This window comes from Chlamydotis macqueenii, chromosome 10 (genome assembly GCF_036417535.1).
Source record: "Chlamydotis macqueenii isolate bChlMac1 chromosome 10, bChlMac1.mat, whole genome shotgun sequence".
Classification (NCBI taxonomy): Eukaryota; Metazoa; Chordata; class Aves; order Otidiformes; family Otididae; genus Chlamydotis; species Chlamydotis macqueenii.
The window spans coordinates 2,995,416-3,008,141 of NC_141565.1; the positions used below are offsets into that span (position 1 = coordinate 2,995,416).

At 46.1% G+C, this 12,726-nt stretch overlaps 1 protein-coding gene across 1 annotated transcript in view; it reads right to left on the bottom strand.

Moving 5' to 3' along the window:
• The window catches only part of SLC6A1 (solute carrier family 6 member 1), a 59,157-nt gene that overhangs the window by 10,254 nt on the left and 36,177 nt on the right, over positions 1-12,726 (bottom strand). The window contains exons 2-10 of the mRNA XM_086755407.1: positions 9,437-9,874; positions 8,651-8,782; positions 7,163-7,263; positions 5,427-5,536; positions 5,175-5,307; positions 3,648-3,782; positions 3,427-3,530; positions 2,995-3,119; positions 336-448 (exon numbers count right to left, since the gene is read on the bottom strand). Coding sequence (XP_086611533.1) covers positions 336-448; positions 2,995-3,119; positions 3,427-3,530; positions 3,648-3,782; positions 5,175-5,307; positions 5,427-5,536; positions 7,163-7,263; positions 8,651-8,782; positions 9,437-9,671 — 1,188 coding nt within the window. The 5' untranslated portion in view covers positions 9,672-9,874. The remainder of the gene's footprint in view (positions 1-335; positions 449-2,994; positions 3,120-3,426; positions 3,531-3,647; positions 3,783-5,174; positions 5,308-5,426; positions 5,537-7,162; positions 7,264-8,650; positions 8,783-9,436; positions 9,875-12,726) is intronic.

Below are 12,726 nucleotides of genomic sequence, written 5' to 3' on the forward strand. Positions count from 1 at the left end.
GGATTAACACTGCAAAGGTATTTTTAATATTACGATTGAACGATTAAGATTTCAAAGAAGGTTCCTTTAGTCTGCAGAATAAATTTTCTGCACGTTTCGTACATGCTTCCAACAGTTCATGAAAAAGCTGGTTTTTACTGTTTTTTACTATCCCAGGCTCCTTGAACCTCTTAGTCTTTGCTCTCCTTAACACCTCCTATTATTTATCTTATTATTCCAGAAACCATTCTGCACCACTAACCACTGGCAGTGCAGAATGCACAGAGAGAGGCCAACCTTGCACCGTACATTCGCAGAAAATTTGTCTTCGTTGATAATTTTTACGCCAGTTTTACCTGACTGTCAATTCCGAGCATAAGCAACATGGAGAAGAACAGTATTGCCCACAGAGGAGAAATCGGTAACTGCGTCACTGCTTCTGGGTAAGCCAGAAATGCCAGTCCAGGGCCTGGGAGGAGAAACGGGAGAGAAAACGTCAATGGGACAGCTTGGGTGGTGTGATTATTTGCTCCTGTTGATGCACAGGTTTTGGGTTTATTTGAATGAGTCAGCCACAGCTGCAGCATCTCACCAGGCATTTCAGATTAATCGGTGGTCACCGACCGAGAAGTCGGTGCATGTATCTTCCTGCAAAAATGAACCAACCAACCAAAACAAACAAACAAAAATCCCAAATCCAAACCCAACCAACCAAGCAAAACCCTAGCTGCCGTTCAGAAGCTGCTCCCGAGAGACACTGAGAGACGTTCTCCTTGGCCAGGATACGTCTCCGGGCACGGATCAGCCTTCCCTCCCTCCCCTACTGCCAGCCGTGACCTTCTGCTTGGCACCAAGCAGCGCAGAGCAGAAACAAAGACAGCTCGGAAATGGAGAAGACGCTTTCCAGCATTTACACTATTCCCATCTGCCATTCCATTCCAGGAATTACCTCACAACACACATTTTAATAAAATATGCAGTTGTAAACAGGCAAACCCGCAAACCTCCTCATTTCTGTGCCTGCTAACTGCTGACAGGGTCCTAGCGCTGGGAGGAGAATATTAAATTCCTATTAAAAAAGGAGGAGCTCTTTTTGTTTTAGCTGGAAACCACCTGATGTCAGGTTAAGAGTGAAACCCGTTAGCAAATTAGTTAGCAAACTAACTAATCAGAGAAATGAAGTCAGTGTGGCCTCATCTAAGGAGGGTCCCCGGTTTTGGGTTTTCATTCCCGGTAAGCCTGTCTGTGCTAACTGGTTGGACATACAGAGCTCCCAGAGCAGGGAAGCAGGACTGGCACCAGACACCCGAATTGTCAAAGTAAACGCAGCGCAGATTTTGAAACAATCATCTGCCAGCAGTAGCTGATACGATTGGAACGCCTTCCAAACGGCAGCGGTCAAAGCAGAAGAAACGTCAGATAAATATGTTCGTCATTTTACTCTGTTGGACATTTCACCAAAACGCAGCTACAGCTTTTGATAACGTCATTTGTTTTACAAAGCTGTATAAAAGACTGCAAAACAACGTGTCTCCTGGTGCTAAAAAACCATCGGATGCTGAGCTTCCTAGGAGAAACAGGAGCCTTAATTAAAAGGGCAAATTTCCAAACACCCTTTGCAATTACTGGCCACAGAAGGTCATGTGCATCTTTGAAAAATCCATTATCTTAGGTACCTTAAAATGTATTTAGGAGCTAAATGTGATGTCAAAATATTGGTTTGTTTGCAGGTATAGTCTTTATGTAGTTACATCTGTATTAAATACATAAATCCAAGCAGCTTATTTCACACACCACTGACTTCCCAGAGCATTTTTTGACAACAGTGCGTGCCATCATAATTTTTTTTGCTAATTTCTTTGTACGTGTAGTTTATTGAAGATTATTTTCAAGGCTTAAACTCTTTTCTAAGGGACTATTCCATCAATGGGGTATGTTTGCTAGTGGAATAACACATATTTTGTCCACCAGTGACTTCCAGCCAAGCTCACGGTTATCAGAACCCTCCCCGTGCCCAGAACTGCTGCACGGGTCTGGTACGGCAGCTGGGTCAGGGCAGCCATCTGCTCCGCTCCCGTCAGTGTCCTCATCTGGAAAACAGACGAGGAACTGCAAAGAGCAGCAGATCCTTCCATGGATGTCTTACTGCCCTAACTGAAGTGACTTTCACAATAAAGGGTGCCATAATAGGCATGACAGGACGAGGGGTAATGGTTTTAAAACAGAGGGCGGTAGATTTAGATTGGATATTAGGAAAAAAATTTTTTACAACGCAAGTTGTAGAGCACTGGCCCAGGTTGCCCAGAGAGGCGGTGGATGCCCCATCCCTGGAAACATTCCAGGCCAGGTTGGCCGGGGCTCTGAGCAACCTGATCTGGTTGGAGATGTCCCTGCTCCTTGCAGGGGGGTTGGACTAGATGACCTTTGAAGGTCCCTTCCAACTCTAACCATTCTATGATTCTATGATTCTATAAAATTGGCTGACAGCTGTAGGGCTGAGCAGGTGAGAAACAGATCTGCCTCAAAGGGCTTAACCTCAAGAAACAGTAACAGGAATTAAAAAACCTGACTGAATTTGAGAATGTAGGCTCCTAAAACACAACGACCATTGCTCCTCCTTTCAGTCCCCTTTTAAGAATTTCCATAGCAAGATCTGATGTCGCAGCGAGGCACCAGAGCAGCTAACCGTGCTGCTGCCTCTCGTCACGGCGCTCCGTCAGCAGCACTTGTCAGCGTTCCCGGCGCCAGTCGCTGGCTGCCCGCTCTCCAGCCAAAGCTCGGGGAGCACTGGGCAGGCAGTCTGCTCGACGTGGAACGATTTCGCTGGTGCTGCCTCCAGAGATTTGAAGCAACGCTCTCCCACTTGCAATCAGCAAGTGCGACAGGAACGACAGGGCGCTGAGGAATGTTTGGCGGGGGGGATTTGGAACAATTACAGGAAGCAGCTGGATACAACGTACAAACTAAAAAATAACTGCTGTCAGTGAACCACTTAGAGAAAAAGATACGGGGTACCTGATGCCGCGACATCTGCAATAGGCCTCTTTGTAACATTAGCCATGAATCCAACGATGGAGAAGATGACAAAGCCAGCAAACATGCTTGTGCATGAGTTTATGCAGCACACTATGATGGAGTCCCTGAAATAAAGGTAAAGGGGCTTTAAGCAGAGGGTAGAGCAGTTCACCAGGGTGTTACCCTTTCTTCCTGTGAAGAGATTTCATGATTTAGGATTTCACAGTTTGGGTTTCATTTCACGCTGGACAAGTCATACTGTCTCTCCCATTGGTGTAAATGCAGTTACACATCTCATTCCTCGTGAGGTGTGACATCTAACACTCAGATCCAAGACTACACTCGATTCCCATGACACAGTACACAGAAAGACAGAATCCAGCACCAGCTGAGAGGGAAGTGCCATTGCGGTACGTGCCGTCATCTGCTTACCTGTAAACATTGTTGTGGAAGGGGTTGTAACTTCCAAGGGCAATCAGCGAGCCAAGACCCAAACCATAGGAGAAGAAAATCTGTGTGGCAGCATCCAGCCAAACCTGATTGCAGGAAATAATTTTTTAAAAAATCTGTGTCTGCACTTGAGGAGCAGGTCATATGTCTGAAAGGTGAACAGTTAGCAATGAAACTTCTGTTTACAAGGATTGAATATTTACCTCAGAGTCCGAAAGCTTACTGAAGTTGGGAGTTATATAGAATAAAATGCCTTCCTTTGCTCCAGGCAGCGTTACACCACGGAAGAACAAGATAAGCAGCATAACATAGGGGTAAGTAGCAGAGAAATATACCACCTGATGTGAAGAAACAAGACATTGTAAGTGTGGAAGGAAGAATGATCTGTGCTCGTTAACACTTCAGAAAACATTCGCTCCCTACACATACTGTAGCACCAACTGAGGCTGACTTCTAAAGCCGAAGCGTTTATCAGTGGGAAAGCTGGGTGTGGAAAGGAAGCGCCTGCTGCCGAACGCCCTGCGCACCGAGTCTACGAGGGAGGCGGCTGTGCCGACTTCCCTGAAGGTGGAATTTGGTGGACTGGGATGTTTTTGCACAAGGGGCTCAAGCTTTTCTTTTTTTTGTACTCAACAAGGGGAGCTCCCTAAAGCACAAGGTTCAAGTACTCCTACCCTGCTTTAGAACACAGCTGATGGTTCTCCTGCTTGCAGAAACCTGCTCTTGTATTTTCAAGGCTCTCTCCTTGCCTATGTTATGAGATAATTGCCCCACAGGATCCTACTCTTTTTATAAGGCTTTTGAAAAGGCAAGAAAGACGCTACGACGTCAGACTCTAAAGAGTCAGCCCCTTTTTGCCACCTTCTTTGCAGACTGGAGAAATGAACTGGTTTGGTCCGAGCTCAACTAGGCCACGTTCACCATGCAGCTTGAAGTGGGTCACAGTTGCAACCACCTTGCCAAAAGATGCAAAATTCATTCTTTTGGTGTGAAAAAATCCTAGTCCTCTACACCAGGCCCGGGGTCTTATAACCCAAGCCTTTAGTTGCCACCAGGCCTCTTGGCTCTGGGTTTTCATTTGCGTAAGATTTCTTCTTGTCATTTTGGGGAGAGGTGTATGCCAATCTCAGACACTGTTGTCCTTTCATTCCTGGAGAAAGTCAACAACATAATTGACTTTAATTCTTTAGTAAATTCTATTTTGCACTCAGAAACCAGCCAGCCTCCAAGGAGCAGCGCATGCAAGCACGCTGGTGGCAAGAACCACCTCTGGCTCTCATCTAGCAAAAGGAAAGGAGGGAGTAGCTCCTCTATGTGACATAGCTTCAACAAGTACCTGCATAGCTAAGTCCAGCAAGAACTCTGCAACAAATGCATGCTTCTCACTGAAGCCGAAACACTGCATCCTCACTCTGTTGCTATCCAGACTAGCTAGAATATTCATCCCAAGAACAAACGGACAAAGTCTGAGGCAATTTTATACCTGGCAAAGCCAAGAAGACGGTAAGTGAACATGCCATCTGAGACGGTGGCCAGAGCTAGCTACAGAAGAGCCAGCTCTTTCAAAAATGTGGTGCTGGATCAGCGCAAGAACATGGACATGAAACACTTCACAGAGCTACTCCAGCAAAACTGTCCCCAGTGCCTCTTACCTCAAGAATTTTCAGAATATTTCAGTAAAATGGGCATTTTTTTAATTGAAAGGTATTTACAGTACTTTTTAATCTTACCTTTCCGGTCCAGCCTACCCCCTTCCAGATACAAAAATACACCAGAATCCAGGCAATTGCTAGAGTAATTGCTAGCGGCCATCGGATTTGCCCCGGTTTTTCCAATCCATCAGTCATTTGGTGCATGTTGCGTCTAGAATAAGCCAACAGAATGGTGTATTTGACAACTAATTCAGAAGATAGCGTGTGAACGATAACAAGCTGATCCCTGCATATGCACAGGACTGATACAGAGGAAAATTATCGGCTTACTCCCAGAACTCGACCACGGCACTTGTCATGTTGGTGGTGTTTGCTAAGGTATAGTTGGAGAAGCAGCGGTCAGTGTTCCATGGGTTCTCACAGTGTTTCCAAGGAAGAGTCTGTTAAGAAAGAGAGAGAAAAAAGCCTAAACAGTCAACTGCTTTCTGAGTAAGCATTACCTCGGGTATCTCCCTCTGTGCTAGAAATGACAGTTGAGTGGAGAACTAACATACCCTGAGTTCTGCAGTGTGCTCATCTCTGCCACAAAAGTTATTTCACTCCATATCAATTGTGTGACTTAGATGTGAAGATATTTCTTCCTTTCTTTAATGTATCACTCCAAACGCTCTGGAGTCTGAAAGGTCTCAGCATGTGAGAGCATACCGAGCACACTACAAGAAACAAGGGCAGCAGAAAGGACCCTCTGGAGGTCCTGCCACCTCTTGTCGCACTGGAGCTGATAAAGCCGTGATGGCTGTTGATCACGGATTTCCATTTTCTCCTCAGGTCAGGGGACAATTAGAAAACGGTAAACTTTCTGGTTTCTACGTGTGTCCGTTACACTGTTGTCTTTCAGAAGTTCTGAGAAGCAGAGCCTGTTTACACATCATATCCATTAGAATTAATCTGATTTAGATACAACTTAGATGTTCTTTTGATGGCCAATCCTGGAAAATCCTCTCACAGAAAATGTTGTATCAGGGTACTGCATGATTTAAATAAAAGGACAAGAGGCTGCAAGGGAATTAGAAGTCAATATTCATCTAATATGGGCCACTTCCAGACTACAACTGACCACTAAGAGTTCTGAGGATAACAAAAAAAGAAATGATCATGTCGCTCCCAGACAGTAATTAATGCAAACTTGGCCAGGAGACAACAAGCAAGCATGAACAAAATTTAGTAGAAGACACAAAAATTGAACAACAATACATTAATTATTGAGTCATGCTTCCTCAGATGTCCAAAACCCACAAATCAGACAAAACCTACTCAGCTGATGAAACATCCTAGAGGGGAAAACAAGGCAGCCAAAAATAGTGTTAAAAAGAACAAAAGCAAAGCAAAAATGAATGGAAGTTCAGAGCTAATCAAGCCACAGACCTTCCATTGCATGGAGATTTCTTCAATAAACCCCTCCACCATTAAACCATATTGTAATGATACAGCTTCCCAAAGAACTAACATTTGTGTGGTTGCTACTGAAGGAAAAAACCCCATATCAATTACACACTAGAATTTTTCCTGGGAGAACGACTGGCTGCCTGCGGGCTCCAAGGCAGAGGAGCCCACGCCCGAGCGTGACTCTCAGCTGCCTGGCAGGAGAGCAGAGAAGCGAGCAGGCGTGATTGCGATTGAAGGGCAGAGACAGGTAATAAGTGAAACTAGAAGGGTACAGACCAGAGCTGTGGCTCTCAAGATTAAGGTGAGGGATTTTAAACAAATCAGTAAGGAAGAGAAGCCTGTGGCTCCAAAATAACCTGTTATCATGTTTCTCACTGACATTCTTGGAGTGGAATATTTTCCTCCCAGTTTTCTATTCTACAATTCTTCTGGGAAAAAAACCCAAAAATTAAAAAGGAGAGATTTTTACAAAATTGTTTGTCTTTAGTAAGACATGGCTTATCGTATTGATCTCTGTGCATTTGGTGTTACCCGCACCCTTTCACAGTGAGACAGATTAATCAGCTGTCTATAAGTCACTTTGCTTTACACTCAACAAGCGGTTCCACGCACACACTTACAGTGGTGAAGGAATTATACAGGTAGTATATGGCCCAGGAAATAATCACAATGTAGTAAATATTTAGCCAAAAGGAAAGGACTGCAGCAGCCAGTCCCACACCTGTAAACAAAACAAAAAGAAACAAGAGAAGAGAACTTTCAGTAATGTTTGGACACGCGTCAGCTGAAGAGCTGCAGTTCGGAAGGACAAATACAGCACGTGGGGCAGACACCAGTTACGGAACTTCGCAGAAGCCAAGCTATAATTCCAGCAATACCGTTATAAAACGGTCACTAATTGGGGCGATAGCTCAGTCACCCATCAGTTCAATCCCAGCGTCCCGTCCTCTGTGCGGTGCGGTAAGCGCTCACATCTGCCGCTGCTTCTAGGGGAAAGAGCTAAACCAGCCCACTCTCCGAAACAGCGGTCCCACCGCAACTTCTGTGATGGCTGTGCGGCGAGGATGAGCTGTAGGACCAGCCAGCCAGTCCGCGTGCTGATCAAAGCGGCCAAGGCTTGCTGTAACGCTACTATGTCATCTCAGACTAAAGACACGCCAGGGGCTCCGCAGGGAGAATGCCTTGTCCTCAGGGGTGTTTTAAAATATTCAGGCTGGTGGCAGTTACCACACGGCACTGAACAGGAGCGAGCGCCCCAATAACCAGTGTAACGCAAAGCAAGGTCTGTACTTCGCATCATGTCCCCTACCAAGAGCAGGAACCCCAACAAAGTTTAAATACTTACCTGTGAGAAACACTTCCATCTCTCTGGGTGTTCCCAGAACAGAATTTCCCAGAACAAAATCCACTCCAAACAAACTTTTATCCCACCCTCTGCTAACTGGCAGTCCTACAGCGTGAGGTGATTTGCAACTCCGTGCGTAGCCTGCTCCTCTGCTGGGCCAGGAGGCAGCTCAGGAGCTTCCAAGCGTCAAAGGATTTGGGGTTAGAGGGTGAAAAGCACAGTTTGTGAGGTTTGTAGGTCTATGCAGAACCTAGTTCAAAACCTTGAGGTTCTAGCAATGAGAAACCTCAAACTAGCTAAAAATCTAAGTAGGGAGTAAGATTCTCTTAAGCAATTCAGCATGAAATTGCCATCTTGGAAGTGCCTGGCTTTTGAATTTCAGTAAAGAACAACAAGAGATATAAAGCTCTGTGACCTCAAACAGAAACAATATTTACCAAATTGCTGTGAACTGAGTCCCACACCTGCTCAGACAAATGCTGCCAGATTTAGCATGCTATTTGAACAGTCTTTATACATTCCTAGCAAAAAATAAAAGTTTTTGAAGTTCAAAAGTAAGTTTCTTGAAATTCTAATGCCTAACTCTTGCTATTTTTAATGGGGAATGAAGAATATCCTAGTCCTTTTCAAAATTTTCAGTTACACCTCAGAAAATTAGGGTTTTCTCTAGAAAATTATAGTTTAAGTAAAAATAGAAAGGCATAAAGAAACATCCTTGTGCACCTTGGAAAGAAATGGCAAGTAATGCGAACTGATACTGTACCTTTGAACATGGGCGCCAGCTTCCACACCCCCAGGCCCCCTATAGACGTATACTGCCCAAGGGAGCACTCCAGGAGAAACAGCGGCACTCCAGCAAAAATTAACGTAAGGAAATAGGGAATCAGGAACGCACCTAGAGAGAAACAGGACAAAGTCTGTTACGGCCGGGAAAAACACTACTGACTTGCCACTGTTTCCGTCCCTAGGATCTACGGAAAGAAACCCACATTTTTTTCCTCTTAATTTGTCCAAAAAGTTAGTGGAAGGCGCATGTACACTTCTGAACCAGAGTCTCCAGAGGTGAAAATAAGGGAAAAATAGATCTCCTCATAATTTCAATATTTTCTGTTCAAGTCAAAAGCTAAAATCCAAAAGACTGAGGAGCGTGCAGATAGCATAAGGGCTTTCAGCAGAACTGGCTGCTCTCCAGCCGGAGCTAGCCTTTATCGAAGCTCAGAGTCGGTATTACAGCCCGCACGCAATCCGCTCAGAAACCCAATCCGAAAGAGAGGGCTCTGAAGGCTCGGAGGGCAATGCGCTTTCCTTCTGCTCCAATGCCTTACGGTCTTTTAAGAGCACCTGCCAACTAGAAGTTAAAATAAACTCAAAGTAGAGCACCACACTCCAAAATGGTGCTCTACCATAAAGAAAAAAAACCCACAAAAAACCCCCACCTACAGAGATGGAAAAGCTCTTAAACCCTGATAATTTCAAAACTGATAATTTTTATAGTGAGTATTAATGTGCAAATATATCAGAGGTTCTAAGAATGAAACAGCAAACATACCTCCGCCGTTCTTGCCACAAAGGTATGGAAATCGCCACACATTCCCTAAGCCAATGGCGTAACCTACACAGGACATAAGAAAGTCAAATTTCCCTTTCCAGGTATCTCGGTCCGGAAGGTCCGTCTTCTTCTTCTGCACTTTTACTACCAAGGTTTTGGGCTTGTCGTTGGTGATGGAAGCGTCAACTTCCGTGGAGATCTGTCCGTCTGCCACCTTTGTCCCGTTGGTGGCCATGTCTCTGGCTTTGGCGGGAGGGGCTCTGGCAGCGGCCGGGCGCGGGATTTCACCACCGGTCCACGTGGACAGCAGCTTTGCGGCTGGCGCCTCCTCGCGCGGGCAGCTGCACCTCCGGCTGAAACAACCCCAGCTCCCCGGGCCCCCGGCGCTGGGACAGGTCCTGGGCTACCCCGTGCTCCTGCACCTGCTCCTGGGGCCACCTGCAAGGAACACGATCAGGGAATCCTGGTTGGATTCAGCAGTACGGCACACAACCTCGACACACGCCGCCACCGGAGAGCTCGTTCACGGAAAAGCGATGCAACGAGGGAATCTTGTCCAAGAGCTCGGCTCTGCCCTCCGAATTTTTTCTTATTGTCTCAGTAAGAAGCAGAGCAGAACTAGCATAGCCCCCTCAAACTATTGCCAAGCTGCAGTTACTCTTTTTTCCCCCTACTCTTTTTTCCATTGGTAGATGAGCTCATCATGAGCCAGCAATGTGTCCTCACAGCCCAGAAGGCCAACGACATCCTGGACTGCATCACCAGCAGCGTGGGCAGCAGGTCGAGGGAGGGGATTCTGCCCCTCTGCTCTGCCCTGGTGAGACCCCACCTGCAGCACTACGTCCAGCTCTGCAGCCTCCAACATCAGAAGGATGTGGAGCTGTTGGAGAGGGTCCAGAGGAGGCCACACAGATGATGAGAGGGCTGGAGCACCTCTCCTGTGAGGCCAGGCTGAGAGAGCTGGGGCTGTTCAGCCTGGAGAAGAGGAGGCTCCGGGGAGACCTTAGAGCGGCCTTCCAGTGCCAAAAGGGGGCTGCAGGAAAGATGGGGAGAGACTGGTCAGCAGGGCCTGGTGTGACAGGACTGGGGGTAATGGTTTCAAAATAGAGGGAGGTAGATTTAGATTAGATATTAGGAATTTTTTTTTTTTTTATGCTGAGGGTGGAGGAACACTGGCCCAGGTTGCCCAGAGAGGCGGTGGATGCCCCATCCCTGGAACCATTCCAGGCCAGGTTGGCCGGGGCTCTGAGCAACCTGATCTGGTTGGAGATGTCCCTGCTCCTGGCAGGGGGGTTGGACTGGGTGGGCTTTGAAGGTCCCTTCCAACTCTAACCATTCTGTGATTCTATGATTCCATAGATCTCTCATGAGTCTACAGAAAAAAAAATAATTGTAAAATGCAGCATTGTATTTCACGTAGCGTACAGCCTAGGTTTTACATATATCTCCATATATAGAATTACTCTGTAACGAGATTTCTATTTAACAGCCCAGTAAATAACACAGATAAGGGCCCAGAGCCTGGGCAATGAACCTATTGCACATCATTGTTCTGCATTTAAAAAACCAAAGGGCAACTCCCACAACTGCAAAGCACCTTTGTTCACAAGCAATTGTAGCTATCATGAAATAGCACTTGCCACCTCTAATAGTGGATTTCAAAAGTTATGAACAGTGTGCACTTATCTAAAAGATCTTTCTCTAAAATACTCCCAAAGGAGTTAAACAATAAACCAGCTCAAGGAATGGGACGCACTCCTGGGTAACGAGGTGAAGTTTTACACGTGGTGGTCATCAGCCGTTAATGCCAGAGAAATGTTTCGCTAAGCCTAAACCATAAACCCTGCAAGGCAACAGGCTGCAACGATCACGCCTCAGCTTCTGCTCCCTGCTGCGGGGTGCATTCCTGCGCCCTTCCCAAACCCGTTACCAGTACTATATAAATTTTCAGAATTGAAATGAAGAAAGGAAAAATCCAGGAAGCAAATACGCATTATGAAAAATGACCTAGGACATTTCAGTCAACTCTGAAGCGTGTGCGACTCCTGGAAACTTCCACAGCTCCACTTCAACCGGAAAAACCCACAGTAGCTGGTGTCTACTGCATGTCTGCTGCATGCCCATTCACAAGCCGTTACGGTCTAGCTCCTCTCAACAACTTCTTGTACCATCTGCCAGTCACCAGTCCTCAAACCAGAGATTACCTCCAAAAATCCCTTGCCGGTGTGAAGCTACACCTTCTGGCAATGCTGGTCAAACAGCGGCCATGAGGTCATGCAATGATCAATGATAATCTTATCTACACGTTTGTAAAAAGGAAGATTGAGATTATTTGCCATTCACACCTAATTGTAAATTACGTTAAAAGAAACATTAAAAACCATGTAAACGCTCTATTGTAAACTGTGCTTTTCTTCAACTTCTCATTTCAGATAGCTGTGTGACAATAATGCTTATTGTAAGGCCACAGCCAACAATTTTTTAAAAAGTTTTCACTTGGGTGCTGAAGAAGAATCAGCTGTAGGTACACTGGGATGAGGAGAGAAACACGGATCGTGCTTGTAACCTCCCTCTTTGTTCCACTTCAAGGTGAGACTCAAGGAGGGAAGCTCCGTCCATGTACTCCCACGTCCTCACAGGTCCTTCTGCGTACAGATATCTCCCCTCTGTAAAACTGGGGACTTAGTTTTCCTTACTCCGATGCTTAGTTTTCCGTACTCCAATGTACTGTCCAATTCTGCGTACCAAACCCCATCATTCCTGGCCATAGTCGGAAGTTTGAGCAGTTCACGTAACTCATTTCCTTCTGTGTGAGGAAATACAGATAACTGTGCGTGCAAAATGGGGCTCCTGCTCTGAGGTTGGATTGAGACCACCTTGAAATACTGACCTCCCCACCTACACATCTGGTGGCCTAAGGTCCAGCACGCTCTTGGAGCGCGAAACCAGTGTGCAGGTCGCCAGCACCACCTGCTGATGAGGAGACAGAACTGAAGTGTCTCTCTCCAGCCAACACGGGCTGTGCGGAGAAGTTGAGGATCATCAGGGCCTTGCAGTATTTTGCACCGGATTGATTGTCGTCCTTGTTGTCATTTACATTTGGGCTGTGCGTGAGTATCAGCAGGAGCTTCTAAGTACTGGAAGGGGCTGAGTGTGTTGAAGATGGGTGGGAAAAGAAACCCAAAGCAACGTTTAAAAAACGCCAAAGAAATCAGCACTACATAGAGAGATACATGTGTGTGCATCTCTTGTTTGACTCATCCTCATGGACGGCACTCCAGGAAAGGATC